Below are 20,910 nucleotides of genomic sequence, written 5' to 3' on the forward strand. Positions count from 1 at the left end.
TCAAAGTTCTGTTTGAAAAGATGAATGAAAAGCATTAATCACAGTTAGATAAGCTGCCGACCAGCAGAATGGCAGCAGAAAAGCCTGTCGTGGCATTTTGTGGTTTGACAAGTTTCCACAAAAACTGGAAGGCAGGAAAAGCAACGCAAGCCTGTCTGGTTTCCATACACAAGCTTGAAAAGAGTCTAATAGTTTAGGCATTATACTTTGGGAATGCTCCTCACTTGGGTCCCCACACCATTTCTGAGAACGAAGATAATTTACAGTATATTTGCCTATTTTAAATGCCAGGTCCATAGAAAACTACACTCAGTATCAACAGCTGAGATGCCCAAGTCAAGCAATTCACAGGAGTTTTTTCCAGCTGCCCTGGAAATTATCTATCCTGTAACACAGACATGATTTGACAGAGCATTTCCAGAGCAAATCTCCTCAGCCACCAAAGACTATCTATCTACACTTCAATCATCTCTCTTTAAAACTCATACTCCTACAAACGTCATTAGAAAAAGGTTTGTGAACTTCAAAACTCCAAAGAAATCACAATTGAACCCCACTTTTTTGTAAAGCATTTCCTTTTTGCCTGTTCGTCACTCAAGTATTGCTTTCCTTATTGGATCTTATTTTGTACCACAAACATTTTTATGCTTTTCTGAAAGCATGTTACTGATTTTATATACTAAAGTCAAGAGCCATAGCTGACTTCCTGGCCTAGGTCTCTAAAAGATCAGTAACTCATCATTTTGAGATTATTTTAAATAAAGTTGACACAGCTACAGGAAGCAGAATTCAATTATTTCCATTTTATGTTAACGTGAACAATAAAACCTTGTCAGCAGATGCAGAGGCTAATAAGTGAAGAACATAGGTGCAGTGAAAGGAGGTACATTCAAACCTGCTGCCAACACAAGCAACTGCTTTAGGCCAAACGTTCGCTCTGAAAGCTAAATTATCAAAACAACTCTGTTAAGTACCTAGCACCAACAGCCATCTTCTTTGCAGATAAAAAGCATTCTTCTTATAAAGTACCTACGCCCCCCCCCCCAAAAAAAAAAAAGTAATCCAAGTTTTGTTCAGGTTTTAATGTCTTTATTACATGCATAATGGACTTCATAGTGAGAAAATTGTTAGAAGCATCTCATCTTAAGGGAATATAAAGTTCCCAGAAAAATCTAGTATTAGAAATGACCAGAATAGAAAAAGAGTTAAATATGGCTAACAACAAAACAAATCTTATCTTTCGAGTCCCAAAATCACTGTCAGCATTGTTAGCAAAGGACACTTTTCTCTTCATTCATCTGCTTCCCTGTTCAGAAGTTTGGAAAGATTCATCCTTGTTTTTTCAAGTGCTATTGTTTTGGCTCGCCGTGAAGGCCTGGAACTGGACACTGGCACCGGTTCTGGCATTTCATCAGCACTGCAATGTAAAACATTTGCAAGTCAGGCCAAGATGACTAAGCAAACCCAGTTTTGATATTTACAAACTTGAAATGTGGACTTGAAGAGCAAAAGTAGTTCTTACTAATTATAAACCTTTTTTGGGGGGGGAGAATGTATTCATGTTTTTTCAAGTGATAGAGCAGTGTCAGCAAAGATAACCAAGTGCTAGCAGTAGCAAAATAAGCAAAACTCTAAGCAAAACTCTGCAAAGGCAAATAAGGCTTACTGACCCTGGCCACCCTGAAGCCTGTGGGTGACTTGCTTGAGAAAGTGATCAGAGCTGAAAATTTCACACTGGTTTAATGCTCATATCCCACAAGACCATCAAGAAAGGATTGCATTGTGTATATTTACTTATCAGTCATTTCTAGAAGCTTAACAACAAGTTGAAAACTAACAAAAATGAGGGGGGAGGGGAAATTTTAATTAAAAAAAAAATTCCTCTACACAACAGTTATTTTACAAGGTGAAAAAGTGACTGGAAGAGGAATAATAATGTATGCCAAAAATCTAACTTTTTTTGGCTAGAACATCTGTCAATTCTACATACAAAAGATGTGTGGAAAAAAAACAAAACAAAGAAGAATTACAGGCTCTTAAGCAAAGATAATGAAATGTGAAGCTGTCAAAACTCCTCTTGTTTCCAAAGTACCAGCTCAATTTTTTTTATTCTATTTGTCTATTAGGGATAGAGGATAAAGATGCAGGTCTGGGAAAAGAAAACCATTTGCATTAGATTTCCTTGCTAGAACAGGTCTGAGTGGTTTGATGGTGGAGAGAAGGGGCTTACCTATCACCACTGCATTTTACAGAGGTGCCAGTTTTCCTTCTGCTCACAGACTTCACTTCTGTTCCTCTCTGTTGTCCTAAGTATAAGCAAAAGTCTTTTCACATCATGACATCATCTTAAACTAATTCTGTATCTTTCTTCAGGGTTCAATATTGCATTGAAACAAAAATGCAGCAACCACACAAAGAATGTGATGACAAAACAAAACCCAACAAAAGAAAGCCCACAATGTCCCAGCTCTCCCAGGAACACTTACTGGAAACGACTGCAGCCAAATTATCTTGAAATCCTAGTCAGGCTTTTTCTTTTTAAATCTGTGCTGTTCGGAGAGGCCAGCAGCACAAAAATTGCCACAGAACAGACTTTTTTATCTCTTAACAAACAAAATTTGTAAAACTACAATTGAGTATGAAGACTGAATGGAATTTGCACGCATAAGCTCACCAAAGAAAGTTAGTACGAAGTTATCTTATTAAAAACAACTTGTATTGTAGCCAGAAAAAAAAGCTAGTGAATACCTTTGCCAGTTTTATTTCTGGTGGATTTTGATACTGCAGTTGCTTTACTTTTTGCTTCATTAACTGGAGTATGAGGAATATTTTCACTGTTTTCTGTTAAAGAAAATAGCACATGCAAAAGTCTTAGATAATCAACTTTTTACTTCAAGTACCAGCATTTTAAATTTTGGCTGCTATGTAAGGAAGCCACACAATTTTAACATCACTTTTTCCTTAAACTACAAATTAGATAAGGCCAAAAGAAAGCTTAAAATGTCACTTAGCTATAACCCTGCCTCAATACAGGTTGATAACATGTAAGCTATCTCTGTCAATTGTTTAGCCGCTTCCATTGTGTTGGAAGTCAACCAAGTGGGGCTGAAGACAGTTTGGCTTAAAGTCCTAAAAATTTCACACTAGAAAATGTGAAAAAATAATTCAAAGAAATGTTAAAATAAAACACAAACTGCTTAAAACAGTTGCTTATCAATATCTTTGCTTTACTGTTGTAGGTGAACCCAATTGGCCAGACTTTCTGTGCCACCTGTGCAAGGCACATGCACCTGCATAGGCTGTGCAGGTGGTGGAAAGTCTTCCAGCTACTTCCACTTCAGGCTCTTAAATAGCAATAAAAACAAATCTGGCTCCAAAATACAAGCTCATAACAAGGAGAGTCTGGTGTCAACACTAAAGAGATCAGCTACATACTGCTATAACGCAGTCTGAAGGGGCACAGGCATAGCAAAAGTCCTTGTTTCCTCCTCTAAGTTAAGGAGTCACATTCTAAAGATAAGTTGGCACTAGTATTCAGCAGACTTGAGCGTGCCAAAGAGCTGAGAAAGTCCATTTTAATCCTGTCTTTGTTAACAAAGAGTTTTAAGCTCTGCTTTGCAGCTCAAAGATACAGCAGAAGTTATACTAGAATAATATGGAGAATCAGAAGATACACCTGCACCTCTCCTGAATTACCTTCTTCATTCTGAAGAGTATTTTCACATAATGTGATGTTAGTTTCCTGGGTCCTTCCAGAGAGGCCTGTTTCCTCAGTCCTTTCAGAGTGCTCTTTGCCTGCATTAAGACCTTTGGTCAAGTTCATCTTCATCTTCTCAATAGCTCTCTGACACAGTTTATCTTTCACTTTCTGGAGAAGAGATATTTAATGTTAAATGCTACTTAATTTTACAATTATTTCTTTAACAGATTAAATTTATGCACTAATAGCATTAGTTAAATTTACTACATAAAGGATACAATGTGTGATAGGAAGTCAAGCTGAAAGGAGAAACCCTCTGCAACTCCAGGCACTGAAATCCCAAAATACCTCATGCTTGGGGGGGGGATTGTTGGTTTTCTTTTTGTGTGTGTTTTTTTTTCATTTTATTTTTTTTTCTTTCTTTTAAGGAAATCTAAAAAACATTAAAGTGACTGCACCTTGCCAGCTGAGTCCTGAAGCATAGCTCCCTCTGAATGCTCTTGTCTTCTACAATCACACTCCCATGCTTTATTTTTCCATGTTAATAAAATCATCAGTGCAAAACCATTACCATCACTCTTGCAATTCCCATATAATCTTAAATGAAGTATCTTTTTCATGTTGCCTCATGATCTACAGTTACATTTTAAGTTTAGGCATAGAATTCCAGCTGTTAGCCATCCAAACTGGGATAGACTTAACATTGAATTTTATTTTAACATTAAAATAATGATCAAGTTATCAGAAGATCTTACTGTGCTGAGATATAGCAAGTTGGGGACACTGTTTCACACTGGCTTTACTATCTAGAGTAGCTGAAATATATTAATTATACAAATGACACATGAAAAATTAATCTGTAAATACTTGTAAAAAATTTGAGTCACATTGTCACAGTAAACAAAAGGCACTTCATTTTTATGCACATTGGAATATTGGATTTTTAATATTTAAAAAAAAGAACCATGTTGTTAATGTATTACCTCTAGTATCTCATTGAGCAGAACCAGAAGACAGACTGTTGAAGAACTACTGAGCTCTAGGGAATTTAAAGCTTTTGCATAAATACGAACATCTGGTGCAGTTGGGTCTGTCAAAATTGCATTGCAAATTTTCATTGCTAAACTGTCATGCACTGTCAACTCCTGCGAAGAAAAGCAAGCAGATATCAGAGTTCACAGGAAACTATTTAACAAAGGGCAGCAACAACATCATTCTGATTTGAGCAGCTAACGACTAACTGTACATTTTCCTGAAATGCAGAATTTGTGTACATACACAAACTGATCTATAAAATGTCCAGAACAGCTCATTAGCCATGGTGCAAGTTCCTACTAGCATTTTTCAATTGTGAGGGAGGAGGAATTGCAGAGATGGGGAGGTCAAGCTAAAAGATTTCATTTCCTGAATAGCCACTCATTTAATCCAGCTTCTGAGACTAGGAATGGATCTTAAGAGAGGCCCAGACTGACAGTACTATGTGAAGAGGAACAGTTCTTAATCTCCAGACACAATTTTCCCCAGTTTAACACACTGTACCTGATAGTCCTGTGACTTTTCAGACTGAGGTTTCAGTCCACTTGGTCTGGTCAGGTCCACTAGCAGTTCAGAAACATTACTGATATCTATTTCAGCCAAAGGTGAAGTTGCAGGAGCATTTAACAGTGTTTGCAGAGTTGGAAGATAAGCTTCTTCAAAGCATTCCTGGTTAGACCTGTTTCAATTGAGTCAAACATTGCTAGCGTAAGGAGACAAAATTAAACCTTAATTCACCCCTAAATTTTCAGTGCTGGTAGTTCACAGATCTATTACGGTGTATCAATCTCAGCCAAGTAAGAGCAGCCAACCCTGGTAGAGACAGCCAGCAGATCAAGATATGAAACTGCTTCACAGAACCAACTTTTTAAGTATTAGCACATGACATTGCAAACAATTTTTAAGTAATGCCTCTTAACAATTTGAAAGTTCATCTTTAATACTGAAAACCTAACTGATATGTACAGACATATTCAGAAATTCATTTCTCTAAGTCATTTATTTAGATTTATCTGTCTTCTGCTCATTCCTCCTTCCTGCTAATATTTTCCTTCGGGGATACTTTTCATTGTGTAAGAAAGGAAGGAAGCCTGGGAAAAATGCAGCGATTAACAAGATTTTTGTAAGAAATACTCGTGTTTTCTTTTCTCAGAAAGTAGTATGTAATACGCCTAAATTAAATCTTAATCATATTAAAAAAGCAGATAAAAAGTCAGCTGCTTCAGACTGGATAAAACCACTAACAGCAACTGAAAAGTTCAAGATTTTTTTTTAGTATATCCCCTTACATAAGCTCTTTACCTCTTTTGTCCACTATGAAAACAAACAGGAGATTTTTGAACTTTCTGTGAATTTAGATTGAAGTATTCTTTGGTTAAAAAAATAGAACCAAACCAAAACCACAACCAGCTAGCCTGCTGCTTTGATATCTGCTGGGCACCAATTATTTTCCTTTGAAGCATTCCTGCTAGCTACTTTTTAGTCACTTCAAAGTCTACCTGTAGTACTCAACAGCATAAATAAGTAAAGCACGTCATAGGTTGAGATTATATATGTTCAAAATCAATATACATAGAAGGCTGGACTGGTCTAATGTGGATTGCTATTTCTACTTGTGTAAGATCAAAAGAGGTTCCTAAAGCTGTTACACCAACGTCTGTTTTCACATAATAGTTTTCAAAAGCCATACCTAGTTGCATAAGCAAATAAAGGGAAGAACACTCCTAGGCAGTTTCTAAGCCGAGCATCCTCTTCAGTCATAGGATTGTACCACAACAAAACCAGACGAGAAAGAAGCTTGGCACTAACCAGCCTCCCAGAGAACATCAGTTTGGCTATGCCTTCTGCAGCTACTGTCCTAAGTTCTGAAAACTGAAGAAAAAAATTGATCATAGTCACAACACACCAAAGAGTGGTTTTGGCTACCATTTTATAACAATAGCCTCCATGCTATTTTGCCAGTCAACTCTACATTGACATATTTGCACTTGCACAGAATTCAGAGCTCAAGATACTGTTGGTCTGTATCTGTGACAACATTGTGGTGATTTTCTAGGACAACTATTTCAACATAACAGTAGACCATTCGTTTCAATTGCACGTCGTGGAACATTCACATTCACATGCAGCCTAATAGGATGCCTTCTGCAAAAGTAATTTTAAAAGAAATCTAAGGCAAAATCTATAGTAGTTCTTACCTCACTGTCTAAGAAAGTAGAAATAAGCTGCAGGAGGTTGTTTACTGTAGCAATGTTTTCTTCTTCCTCTTTTGTTTCACTTTCTTCCTTAGAATTTTCAGTTCCAAGAAGTATATCTTCACTTTCAGAGTCATTGCCTCTTCTGGCTTTAAATGGCTCAATCCCAAACAGTAGTAGTTGATCAAAGATTGCCTTTAAAGCACTGAGCTTTACCTGCATATTATCAACTTGTAAAACCTAGGTTGAATAAGAAAAATACATACATCACATTACAGTAGACCACCAATGTTAACATTTTTCACTTTAATAAGATTGTTAAACTTGGGAAACTTTTTGTAATACCTGGGACAAATTTCAGACTTTAGGGAGATGTGATACGAGTTTAAAAACCTGAACTTGTAATACAGTCTGAGAAATAATTTATCAAGTCACCTATGCAATTTTCATTACATAAAATCAATTACATTTCACTCAAGGAGTGAGCAGCACATGAGATGTAATTTTATTGTTAAACTTCTAAACAGATATTAGACAAACAGAAAGTCTATTTGTCTATAGTAGCTCCACAGTGTTAGGCACCACAGAAAAAGTACATAAGATAAATCCTGCTCTGAAATTTGTGTAGCTGAATTAAAACAAACAGTATGTAAAGAGACAAGAGGGAGCAAGATAGTAACATCGAAGTTGCATATGAGACCTCACAAAGGAAAGGCATACTGCCACCCAGGTACAATATATACAGACATCAGAAAAATATACATGAAACCATGCTTCCCATATTCTCAACATTCTACATGCAGTTATCAAGAATAGCTTCTTCTAAATACACGAGTAGTTTTATTGACTAAATCACAGAGACCAGGGGTCTATTTCCCATCAGACATCTCACCTGTAACAGCAGCCCAAGCTGTTTTCGGGCAAATTCTTTGTTCTGAAGGGCAGAGCAACCCAGACAGAGAACTGCCATATTTCTCACAGCTGGATGGACACTGGTTATGGCAGGAATTATCTGGAAGCAGTAATATTAGACTTTGTAATTGAGATATATAAATTTAAAATAAAAACCTGACTACTAAAATAAGTGCTTATCCTGAAATAAAAAATAATATACTTTGATACACAATTGGAAAATGGTAACTACTATATTGTGCTTATCTGGAAAAAAAGATAAGCAGGCTGAGTATGCTATTTGGAATCAGCAGTAAAATAACAGCAGAAAAGAAAAAAGCTTGTGTTTTGCTTTGTGTTTCTTTTTAAGAAATATTTGTTTTCAAACAAAATTCAGTTGATCACTCATGAAATTTTAAAAAGTGCTGCACTACAAAAAACCCTACACATTTCTTGGCAAAAGATTCTGTCATTCTTGTAGAAGAAAGAAAAAAAAAAAGTCCCAAGGTGCAAGATGCAGATGCCCCTTTCATATACTTGGAACAGTTTTGAAAAGATGATGGGAAGAACCCACACAAAAGAAAAGCCAGACTAAACACAGGCTGAATGCTACAATGGCATTATTTTGTGTTTTTGCGTTTACTAACGCGTTCAAGTTTATACAGCAACAAACAAAATACCCCAAATCATGTAACATGTGAAAATCCAGCAGGAACAATACAAAAGCAGGATCTTTGAGAAAGAAAATTGGAATAAATGACAAATGTGAAAATTAAAGAAAGACTTAATAAAAAAATAAAAGACTTCTGGGGAACACATCAACACTAACTGGGATTTCTAAGAATACTTGTATACATCTGGAAGAAATCAGGTGTGGTTCCACTGCCTTGGCTCATAGAAAATCCAAGTGATTCAAGTACCATCAAGGGCAGTAAGCAGATACCTAAGCAGCACACTTGGCACAGTATAACTCAGCAATGTCCAACACTGTCATATGTTAGTCAGATATTGATTATATTCCTGCTTTAGATTAGTATCTCTTTGGCACAAGAGCTCAGAAGAACCTATCTTGACTGCACCTCCAAGACACTATGTTGTGAGATGGCTTAAAAGAACCATACACAGCACTACAGATACAGTGAAGTGATTGCGAAATCATCACAAGCAGTCCTGCCAGCACTTATAGGCCAGCTATGATGTATCCATTTTTATTATAATATGAACAGTATTTATTCCTACATACCAGAGAGTCAACCATTTCTTTAATGGTTGGATCAATTCCTTTGGAAAGGGACATGATCTTCAGAAGCTCATAACACATTGTCAGACACTTCAACAGTGTTTCAGGATCATTCTTCAAGTGGGCCAGGGAAAAGAAAAAAAAGAAGCAATATTAATACAATTTTTGGCAGAGGAGAGCATCAGCTTCTCTATGTGCAGAAGGAGAATACTAATACCACAGATGTTAATTTTCAATTAATTTTAAACAGATGATACAAGATTAAACTACACTTTCTTCAGAACTATAAAAAAAACCATCAAAATATAACCAGCACTTGGGAATACAGCAAGGGGAAGAGACCTTCTCCACACGGATTTCTTTGATTTCAGGTTGTTCTGCTTCTTTTATCAGATTATTTTTCCTGTGTTCCAACTCAGTTATTTCCTCTTTCAATACCGATGCTTTATTAAAATCCTGCAAAGTAATGCATTCTTCCAAAGCTGCTTTTGCTTCAAAAAGTTTCACTTTTATTTCAGCCAACTGAAACACAAAATAAAAAGAAAAGGAATACAATACCTTAACCTTCACTACTTTAAGCTTCACTGCTGAAGCTAGCCAATAATACACTACTATATAGTAGTATATAAAACTACTATATAAAACCCTTACTAGATGGATATGCTTAAAAAATGGTTTTTTTCTTATTAACTTAAAGATGCTTACCTTAATCTCCTGCTTTCTTGTTTCAGTGGCGTCAACAGGCTGTTCAACTGTAAAAACTGGCTCACGAACTTCTGAGATAATTTCTGCAGTCTGTTGTGACAGACAGTATATGAGCACCATTCATTTCAGCTCAGATGTCAGATACTAAGCATTTAACTTTTCCAATTTAAAATACCATCCTTCTGAAAAAAAGTATTGAACATCTCTGCAGTTTCCCTTAACAACTAATTCACTGCAAATAGATCCTGACTTTGACAATACATGGCCTAGCCATGGAAGCCTGGTGTTTCCTACCATTTAGCTGGGTAAGCAGGAAAACAGCAGGCTGTATATCCATGAAGGAGTTACACAGTTTCTATGCCAACAGTGCAAAAGGCACCACCTCCTTTAGATTTGAACACACACTGTTGAAAGTTACTGATAAAAAGAGCAAGGTTTTACATCCCTTTTGACTTCAAAATACAAGTCAATACAAGAATACTATCATTTAAAGTTCCATAAACCACTATATGTAGTATAATAAGCCATGTAAGCAATTGAATTTAAGCTAAATACATGCACTGAACTAGAAGCAGAACTAGGCAGAGAATTTTTCAGTTGGTTAGAGGTTTTCTTTTAAAGTCAGACCTACTACGTTAATAAAACCTGAGATGAAACATGAGGAAAACTAAATCCTAAATGTTATAGGATATTCTTATTTTGATTAGTCCTGTATCAGACCATCCCTGTTTAACTTCCCCTCAAGCTGTACCAAATCAAGGGAATGTACTAAATCAGTGTATTTACTAGAATAATAGAAATGCACACATTTAGCATTACTATTGTACTACAAGACCAAGATCACCATAGTTCCTCCATCATAATTATCTAACAAACCTTTATCTTAGGCTTTACCCAGTGGACTGAAGTTTTCCAGAAGTGGTCTCTGTCCTTCCAGCCAGCGCTCACTTAACATATTTGAACAAGGCTTAGGGTCTATTTTCTAGGAGTTGAATTTAAATATTGATGCTTAAATTAAAAAATCCCAAAACAAACAAAGGGGTGGGGATGTGGGGGGAGGACAAGGGATAGATGTAAATGCACTTCCTAAGTAATTACATTTTAACCCCTGATATAAGGCTTCATAAAGGATGCTTGATATATGAGGAAGGTAGAGCCTAAAAAAAAAGGAGCTTATAGAATTACTTACAATTTGAATCCTTCTGTCATCATCCATAACGACCCTGAGTAATCTTTCCACAAGCGGAGATATAAGGGCTGTTGAAGTTGCAGGTAGAGTGAGAGCCTTTTGTAAAGTACCCAATAGATGCTTTCTGTATTCCAGAGAAGAAATAAAAGTTTAAAAAACAAAAAACTGTTTGCTTACTCAGGAAAATGGAAGACAGTTAATATTTTGCCCAGTTTGAGTGAGTGTGATGAAGACTTCACAATATATTATAAAAGAAATTATAGCTACATCTGCTGAACAGATTTTTTTAACTTAGCAATGGTTGTCTTTTCCTGATTTTGCCTGATTTCTCTTGATTAGAAAATGCTGATTTTTTTTTTTTAATCAGGTGTCACTACTGTCCAATGAAAGTTCCTACCAGCAGAAAACAGTCAGAGTATCGATACTACAGACTGCCTTCCCAGGAATTGCCTGGCTGGAAACTACAAAAAAAACTTTTGAGTTAAACTATCATGCCAGTCTGGCACACACAATGCATTCCACAGACACTGAAATTATTGCTGGGTTGGTACCATCATAACTACAATTTTTCATAAAATGCCTGTGATGGTATGAACTTCCACATTTACTTACTCTTATTACTTCAAATCAAAAGGTTGATCAAAATGATAGGAATGACTCATTTAATACAGTCCAATTCAGTCTGGCCTAGCAGACAGGGCTTGAAAATATAAACACAAAGGCTACTTAGTACAAGTCAAGTACTGAAAAGTAGTCCATTCACCTCCTTTTAATTTTTTATACTACGTTCCAAACGAACAGTCTTGTAACTTCCTAATCTCAGTAATATGTTATGAAAACAACTGATTTTTTTCTCCACAAATAATGTTGTATCTGCAGAAAACTCCCTTTTCCATAAAAGCAAGCAGACAATAGTTGGCACACATTTCCATTAAAGAGACTCTGCCTTTTCCAGACAGCTTTATTTTGTATTTTGTCTGTTTGACCAGATTATTCTCCCAGCAGAGACTCTAGGCCTGTGTACAGGCATGACTGCTATAAACTTAGTAACACAGTTTTTATATTGAAGTTTACCTTCCGCCCTCTTCCGTGGTATCCATGCAATTTATGATAAGAATCAGTTGCTGGCCTATAAATTCTTTTGTCATCAGGTTTTCAAAACAATTGAAGTCTTCTTTTTGTTCTTCAGTAAGAACTGGCATGTTTTGAAGGTAACTGAATCCAAATAGAACAGATAAACTCACATTCTGAATCACTCAAAAATAGTTTTTAAAACTTCTAAAACCAACAAACAAAACCACAACCAAAACAACTAACAAACAAACAACAAAAACATCCACCAAACAAAAACAAAATCCCACCAAGAAAAAAAACAATAAAATCCATAATATCGTTCAAACACAACTTTGGCTTTGGAGGAAATCGGAATAGCTGAATAAAAGAAATATTCTGTACGTAAAAAAAAATAAAAAATAGAATAATCAGTTTTAGTGGTAAGATGTTTATTTTTCAAATGCAATATACCTTAATAAATAATCTGCATATATAGCTGGTTCTGGCAACACCTGTTCCAGTAAATCTTCACCCTTTGATTTTAGGTACTGACAAAGACATTTCCAATGGAACACATTCTCAACTGTTAAATTTTCCAATGGAATCAGCTTTCTAAACAAAAATAAAATACCGATTATTAAGTAAAATAGATTCAAAGGCAAAAATGCACAGATAGGTATAATTTCCTAAAATGAGCATAAAAGCCTATAAATACATATCCTAGAGAAATACTTGAAGACTGACAAAAACAACTTCGTAAGTGAAGACATGGGAGCTCCCTGAGCCTCTCACATTGCATTTCTCGGTATTTTAAACCAAGGCTGTTTTTATCAGTTTGCAGGAAAATTCTCAGCCATTCAGACCTCACAGAGCAACCACCCAGGCACTTTAGAGTATTGTTATCACTGTGCAAACCTGGAAAACTAAACTCCATTAATCTGCAGAAATGCAACAACCACATGAAATTATTTTTCAGCTTCTGTTTACGAACTGTTTGTCTGTTCTTAATACAAGACCTTCTCACAAAACATGCGACTGGGAATCATGGCATGTCAAGTACAACAAGCAATAGAACTGCTTTTCAGCATCTCTGTAAGATCACCCTCCATTTCCTAGTCACAGGACCCCCACTCCTTTTTACCATAGTAGTCCTTTCCCTGCTAGCCACGGCATATAACCTTTAAAAAATAGAACATTAAGTTGTACGCTAATTCTATCACAAATCAGAGAAGACACCACTCTCAGTAGTATTTTTCACTTTTGAATGCTATTTTACTTAAAATCAACAGTTTTGTTTTTCTTTTAGGTCCCTCACACATACAAAATAAAAAAATTAAAAAAGGAAATAACCCCAGCAACATGTAGATAAAAACTGATCACTTGATAGCCTTCCATTAATCTGACAAACCTTTATTTAAACTTAAGAAACGGAATTCATAGACTTCAAAAATCTAAGCATTTATTATACTGATACTGTATCACTCTAGCTGTAATCAGAAATGTCACATAAGAACAGGCCTAATATTTTCCATAAATCAGAAAACATCATTACAAGCTGAATAATTTCACTCACTTTTCAAATTGTAATCAGTCTAACAGATCTGCTGCCTAAAAAAAAAAAATCTGTTATCCCAATCTTACAGAATGGAGGTCTCATTTTATGCAGAATCCAACTCAGACTGACAAGGCCATAACTACGTATTTTTTTCCTTTGAACCTCTTAAGATATTTGCACACTTCCAGGGGCTATAAGAAATTTATTTCACTGTTATTGATATCAGCTCACATCTCTAGCTTTGAAGTGCAGTCCATATAGCATCTACTGATTTCAAAATGTCTGTCATAAGCTACTACTGGGTTGCAAGACATCTCATATGATGACATTTCCCCCAAAAGCATAGAATATGTCTTTTTATAAATCACTTTTTAATCAGTGATAAGGGAGACATCACAGTTTACATCACAGTATCAGTCTTTTATCACAGGTAATAATTACTCTGTTCCCTGTTTATATACAATCTTTAATTTAATATTTTTATGCAAAATATTCATCTTTTGGAAATGACAATTTATCTGCATACCTGTTGTCAAGATTTTTACAGTTCTGAACAAGTTCGTGAAGTGGAGATAATGAGAACACAGCATTTAGTAGTGGGGTGGCCACTTCTGGGCAGTTTTCCACATCCAGTCGATGAAGCAATTCTAAAACATCCCCTTCAGTAAATCGTAACCAGGCTTGAAGAAGTTTCTTTTTCACTACCTCCTGAACAGCACCTAATAATACAGAAATTTAAACAGCATAAGTGTTAAGAGTCAAAAAAATACCAAATTTTAAATATATTTTCACAAGTAACTTTTCTTTAGAAGGATTTTTGGAAAGAAATTACTATAGAGTTGACCTTAACATTACCTTAAAAAAAAAGAAAAAAAAAAAAAGCCCAACAGTTAAACAAGAACCATCTAGGGAGCACTGTTATATATTTGAGGCAACGTATTTTTGCTCCCCCAGGGAATAAAACCCACTCCTCCATCCCCAAAATTGTTATATTTAACGACAGCACCTTGATCAAAAACAAACCCAAAAACATCTACAAACCATGAATGCTTATAGAGGAAGGAAATATTCTAGGGAAGCATTGTAACATACTTACTCTGTTTCAGGGATTTAGGAATTGGCCCCATTTCAATTCTTTACTATACTAGCTACAAAAATATCTAAAATTAATTATGTTTTAAAATACACAAAAATAATGACATTTTCCTATTTCTGTGTTTAATTACAATTACAATTTAATTTCAATTTTCATAGCATTTGGTGCTATTTCAGAGCACACTGGTTTTCAATTTTTTTTAAACAGTCCAATCCTTTTCTGGTTTGTCCACTCCAAGGGGACCAGAAATATAAAGAGGCAAGCAGAATTTCTTGTGCTTAACACTTCTTAGTACCTCACCAGCAAATTGTCTTGGGGGCAATCACTGCGCACCTGAAGGATGGCCAAGGAATCAGGCCCAGCCAACATGGATTTAGGAAGGGCAGGTCCTGCCTCACCAACCTGATCTCCTTCTATGATCAGGTGACCAGCCTGGTGGACATAGGAAAGGCTGTGGATGTAGTCTACCTGGACTTCAGCAAGGCCTTTGACACTGTCCCCCACAGCAAACTCCTGGCCAAGCTGTCAGCCTGTGGCTTGGACAGCAGCACTGTGCACTGGGTTAGGAACTGGCTGGAGGGCGGAGCCCAGAGAGTGGTGGTGAATGGTGCCACATCCAGCTGGCAGCCTGTCACTAGTGGTGTCCCCCAGGGATCAGTGCTGGGCCCCATCCTGTTCAATATCTTTATTGATGATCTGGATGAGGGGATTGAGTCCATCATCAGTAAATTTGCAGATGACACCAAGCTGGGAGCAGGAGTTGATCTGTTAGAAGGTAGAAGGGCTCTGCAGAGGGACCTTGAACGTCTAGACAGATGGGCAGAGTCCAACAGGATGGCATTCAACAAGTCCAAGTGCCAGGTGCTGCACTTCGGCCACAACAACCCCATGCAGAGCTACAGGCTGGGGACAGAGTGGCTGGAGAGCAGCCAGGCAGAAAGGGACCTGGGGGTACTGGTTGACAGGTGCCTGAACATGAGCCAGCAGTGTGCCCAGGTGGCCAAGAGAGCCAATGGCATCCTGGCCTGCATCAGGAATAGTGTGGCCAGCAGGAGCAGGGAGGTCATTGTACCCCTGTACACAGCACTGGTTAGGCCACACCGTGAGTCCTGTGTCCAGTTCTGGGCCCCTCAGTTTAGGAAAGATGTTGAATTGCTGGAGCATGTGCAGAGAAGGGCAACGAGGCTGGGGAGAGGCCTTGAGCACAAGCCCTATGAGGAGAGGCTGAGGGAGCTGGGACTGTTTAGCCTGAAGAAGAGGAGGCTCAGGGGAGACCTCATTGCTGTCTACAACTACCTGAAGGGAGATTGTAGCCAGGAGGGGTTTGGTCTCTTCTCCCAGGCAACCAGCAGCAGAACAAGAGGACACAGTCTCAAGCTGCGCCAGGGGAGGCTTAGGCTGGAGGTGAGGAGAAAGTTCTTCACAGAGAGAGTGGTTGGCCATTGGAATGGGCTGCCCAGGGAGGTGGTGGAGTCACCATTACTGGAGGTGTTCAAGAGGGGATTGGACGTGGCACTTGGTGCCATGGTTTAGATAGTCATGAGGTGTAGGGTGACAGGTTGGACTCGATCTTTGAGGTCTCTTCCAACCTTCTTGATTCTTCTTCTTGATTCTTAGTACCTTAGTCCTTTTCGAGCTTGTTATTCTGCCATCACAGCTTTCCACATAGTTCATCCCCAACATATTAGAAAGTATTCTCTCTTAAACATTTGTATTAAGAGGTATGATCTCTTACCAGATCTGTCATTAAGTCCTTGTTGCAACAGCTTTACTCTCTGTGCTATTGACAGAGCTCTCACGTGAATTTTTTCTGCCAAAACCTAAAAAAAAAAACCAACCAAACAAAAAACACCCCACACACATAAAAATGTGTTTCTATGAATGGTAACAATTTAACTTCATCATCTGTGGTTTTAAATTCTTAGTGTTATCCATAGGTAAAGTCAATAAAAGCTTGTACCACCTATACCATTAAGCATTGCACCAATGCATTAACAAGCAGGTTCTCATGCATGGAAGAAAATGTAAAACAAAGTAAGAATAAAATTGACAAAGAGCTCAGTAGCTTGGAAGTTGTTCTTGAATGCAACACCTGGATGTGAAAACCATTCTCTCTCTTTAAGGCTCAAGGAGCAATGCATATCTGCAATAAAATGAGAATGTACTTTTCTTAAAGGCCACTAGCAGAGATAGTCAACTTAAAAAAAATATCGTTTTGGTTTAGCTCTTGCTGAGGATGCCTGCACAAGAAATATACTTTGAATACCAAAAATATGCCTTTTTTTTTTTTAATTTTATTATTTCTTTGACCCTAACTTACAACTCAGGTCTTCAGGATCATACAGTAGAAGTTTAAGATCTGTATACAATCTGTTGTTTCCTATCAAGCTAGTTCTGCAGGCAAGTTCAGGGATTTGAACTGGGAAACTTGTATTAAATCACTGCCCCTCAGCATTCTGGTAAGTGAAAATAAATTATGTAACTATTCTTAGTATTTAATGTGTGAAATTTAATCAAAGATTTAAAGCCTTTTTCCTAAGCCCATTTTAGAAATTAAGTGATCCGGTTTACCTCATATGCCAGCTTCCTGACAGCTTCCTTTACGTCCATAGTGCGGCCTACGATTTTTGGCAGAGTTCTTGCTGATGGAGCAATACATGACAGCACTGCACGCCTCACTTCTGAATTTGAATCATTCTCAAGTAATGTGGTGTAAACTGAAAGAAAAATAGTCATATCCGTGCATAGCTCATACAAATTCAGGAAACAATTTATGGTCACAACCCTAAGAGTTTATGGCAATTATATACTGAGCTATGATCTCAAAAAGAAAAAAAAAATCAACTACAAAATTAATCCTAAGTAGGATCTTCAATTAACACCACAAACTGTGACTTTAGATCCACCTTTAAATAACCAATTTGTCACTTACTTGATGCAAAAAATAAAAAAACAAGACAAAACAAACAAAAAAAACACCACAAAATGCATAGGTCAATGTCAGTAACCAGTTTGCCTCTCATGGGGCCAACAGCCATAATTTGAGACAAAATATATTTTCTATTATTGTTCTCTATTCCAAGTGTTTGTTTTTTTACAATTCAATTCATAGCACAAAAGAGGGTCCTTGGAGCATAAAAACAAGCATGTGTCACATCCTCACCCCAATTCACATTATTCTCATCATACTTCAACTCCACTCAGTTCACAGAATAGCCTGAGCCTCCTATGATTTGCCTGTCATTTAACCCCCTGCAAATCTGTCTTTCAAGAGAACATACACAACTCTTCAATCTACAGCTTTCCCTGGCAAAGATCTCCACAGTTTACAAACTATGATAAGACTATCCTTTAAGATTTGTTTACTCGATTCTTAAAAAGAAAAAGCTACAAACATTTTAAAGTAATGTAAATCAACATATGTTCTTAAAAAAGATGCACTACTACTTACTATTAACGACAGGACAGCCTCCGTCTGTAGGATCTTGAAGTCTTGACAGGGCTAGGACAGCTTGGATTCTCACATTTGAAAATTTATCTTTAAGTCTTATCATCATAGCTTCATTAATTTTGTCAAATAAGTCATCATCAATCTGGGCATTCTCTGGCATACTTCCCAAAATCTTGTTAACAAGCTGACATGTTCGAAACCGAACAGCATGACTGTTGGCCTTGTGAGACTTTGGAGGGGAAAAAAAAAGTATTCTTACAATCACATCTTTCTCATTTTCAACATGAGGCAATTAACATGCACATGCAAAAAGTTAATATTCTATACAGTACACGAAGTAAACACTTTTTTTAAGTTCTAGTCTGTAGGTATCATCTCGAGCACCAGCAAGTTTTCTCCACTGCATCAAGATTGCATTTATGTTAGAGATTTAATAAGTATTACTGTACCTTAAGTAGAAAGTTAAACACAAAATTCAGAAGTGAATTATCTTCTGCTTCCTCACCACCATCCTCTTTCTCCATTTGATAAAATGAAGTAACAAATTTAACCACAAAATCGATCACTTGTTCCACTGCTGGTTCCCGCCTGTAGATGATCATAGCATACTTAAGGAAATGAACGAATTTTTCATGAAAATCCTCCTTATCTTCCAACTGAAAAAGAACAAACCACAACAGCGCTACTCAGTTCATCCTTCAAAAGTAATATCAGTGGAAATAAATTGTTATGTAGCTGACAGCTTCCATTTAAATTTTAAAAGAGCTAAAGCCAGCAGTTAGGGCACACCCGCTGTTGTGCGCTCTTCACGGAGTATTTTGCTTTAACTCCATGACAGACACGCGTTTTAGCTGCTGAGCTCCATTCTGGACTTTTTATTTACCTCCTAAGGTGTTTCAAAATGTCAGTCGACACCCTCATGCATTATTATCCTGTGTCACGCCTACTTCTCGCTATCCAAACACTCTCCGGCAACACATTACAGTAGTAGTGATGTGTACAACAGTTTAGCGTACGGCCTGTGGTTGTTTTTAATTTATTTTTTTTTTACGCTGCAAGGTTCTTCTTAGGTATGCTGGCCTCAATGCTTGTTCTGGGAAAACCGAGGCTGAAGAGGCTCCAACCCTCCGAGTAAAAAGCGGAGCAGCTGCTGAGAGCCCACTCTTTTCCCCAATCTTCGCCGGTCACCGCCCCTCCCAGCCGCTGGCACGCCCCCGCGGCACCTACCTGATTGTAGGTGCTCTTCAAACCTACAACAAGCTTCGCGTGGTTCTGGTGAGGCTTCTGAGCCTGCTGAAAGGCTTCTTTGATTTGCAGACACTTGCTTTTTGTTTCCATGGCTGCAAAGAAACGAGACGGTCATGTAGCAACTCTCCTGCTCCGGATTGCCTTAGAGCAAAGCCGCCCCGGGAAGGCGGAAAGCTGCTGCTCTTCCCGCACAGCACCCTGCAGCAGCAAGGCCGCTCCTCGGGGCGCAATCGAGCCGAGGGTCTCGGCCCACAACCGCGAGGCCACTACCCAAGCCCGCCCCTCGGCCAGCAACTGCCACAGCTTCAAACTCGGCGCCAGGACCACAGCCGATCTCGCGAGAAACGCCGTGGGGTGCGTGCGCATCTCCGCGCGCTGGAGGAGGGGCAAGGACACGGCCGTTAGCCGGGAAGTGCGCGTGAGGGGGCTGGGCCTCATCCTGATCCACCATCTTGGGCTGAGGCGGGAGAGAGAAGCGGCTGTCGGTGTGGGGTTGCGGCCTGCGTGGCTTGGCTTGGCTTGGCTTGTGCCTTCGCCTCTTGGGGCGGCTTATGGCAGGAGCGACTGTCTTTGCATCAGCCTTGCAGTGCCTGAGAAAGAGCGTTGGCTAAGGCGATTTCAAAAATGTATGTGTGTCGGTGTGAGCTGAAATTCCCCCCCCCACCAACAATAACCAGGCTAGCTCAGTCTGGAAGCAAACGAAAAGCTGTATTTACAAGCAGAGTCTAAAATCTACAATGAAATGCAATGAATATGTACAAATATACAAAATTCACGACATTCACAAATATATACAATCAACAGAAAAAGCACAACCGATCTCCCTTTGCTTCCCCCCAAGGGGACCCTCCCAAAGGGGCCTCTCTCTCCCAGGAGCTTCCCCCCCAGACCCCCGTGGACAGAGAAGCAGAGTTAGTTAAGCAGAAAGTTGTTAACTTAGCTGCCAAGGTCAGTACGTGTTATCTTCAGCCAGAAGAGAAGAAGAAACAGCAGCCAGACAGCCCAGCAACTGCCCCCCACTGCCGAACGCAGAATGTGCAGAATGCCTACTTTGTTTTGGGTAATAGTTCTTAAACATTTCTATCTATCCAATGGAAGTGTTTAGAACAATCGTTATTTTGCTTTCTTACACCCAATAGTGACTTAGTTACATTCTTTCACTTTCTCTGTTCTGAACTTTGCAAGGAAAAATTAAAAAGACAGTTTCAAACCATCACAGTCCACCCCTTCTAAACAATTCCATTGGCTGCTACTATCATTTATCTAATCTAAAATAATATCTACAACAATAGGTGAATAAAGACCATAGTCCATTCCGGCTATTTCAGATGTAGATGATTCAAAAGAGTCAAATCACATGAAAAACAGCAAACAGCTTGTTTCCTCGCAGATGGAGAGAAGAAAGGAACAGGGACTCTCAGGTGACTCAGGGCTCTCAGGGTTCGTGCACCGTAGATCTCATGAACTCTCCTCTTGGGCGCGATGCTGTATCTGCGCAACACTCTGAATTTAACCTCTCTCAGCCAAAGTTAGATTTCTTTGTGGAATACAC

The 20,910-nt window shown here is 38.2% G+C and overlaps 1 protein-coding gene across 1 annotated transcript; it reads right to left on the reverse strand.

Moving 5' to 3' along the window:
- Positions 1-1,290: 1,290 nt before the first annotated feature.
- NCAPG (non-SMC condensin I complex subunit G) lies at positions 1,291-19,448 on the reverse strand. The gene is made up of 21 exons (XM_054391555.1): positions 19,338-19,448; positions 18,560-18,766; positions 18,111-18,339; positions 17,231-17,376; positions 16,395-16,479; positions 14,090-14,282; positions 12,480-12,620; positions 12,030-12,170; positions 10,956-11,079; positions 9,767-9,856; positions 9,404-9,583; positions 9,065-9,175; positions 7,823-7,942; positions 6,934-7,170; positions 6,426-6,607; positions 5,240-5,414; positions 4,684-4,845; positions 3,697-3,868; positions 2,749-2,841; positions 2,231-2,306; positions 1,291-1,417 (listed from the first exon to the last, which is right to left on the reverse strand). Exons 1-21 carry the CDS (start codon positions 19,446-19,448, stop codon positions 1,291-1,293), a joined length of 3,102 nt encoding a protein of 1,033 aa, XP_054247530.1.
- Positions 19,449-20,910: the final 1,462 nt, after the last annotated feature.

This window comes from Indicator indicator, chromosome 23 (genome assembly GCF_027791375.1).
Source record: "Indicator indicator isolate 239-I01 chromosome 23, UM_Iind_1.1, whole genome shotgun sequence".
Lineage (NCBI taxonomy): Eukaryota > Metazoa > Chordata > Aves > Piciformes > Indicatoridae > Indicator > Indicator indicator.

Bases quoted from the DNA above. Each gene is read 5' to 3' on its own strand.
- NCAPG (XM_054391555.1), bottom strand. From the start codon at position 19,448: ATGGAAACAAAAAGCAAGTGTCTGCAAATCAAAGAAGCCTTTCAGCAG. The intron at 3,869-4,683 runs GTAATACATTAA...TCTCTTCTCCAG, and splicing joins TGCTCAATGAGATACTAGAG to AAAGTGAAAGATAAACTGTG. The intron at 2,842-3,696 runs GTAATTCAGGAG...TTTCTTTAACAG, and splicing joins TACTCTTCAGAATGAAGAAG to AAAACAGTGAAAATATTCCT.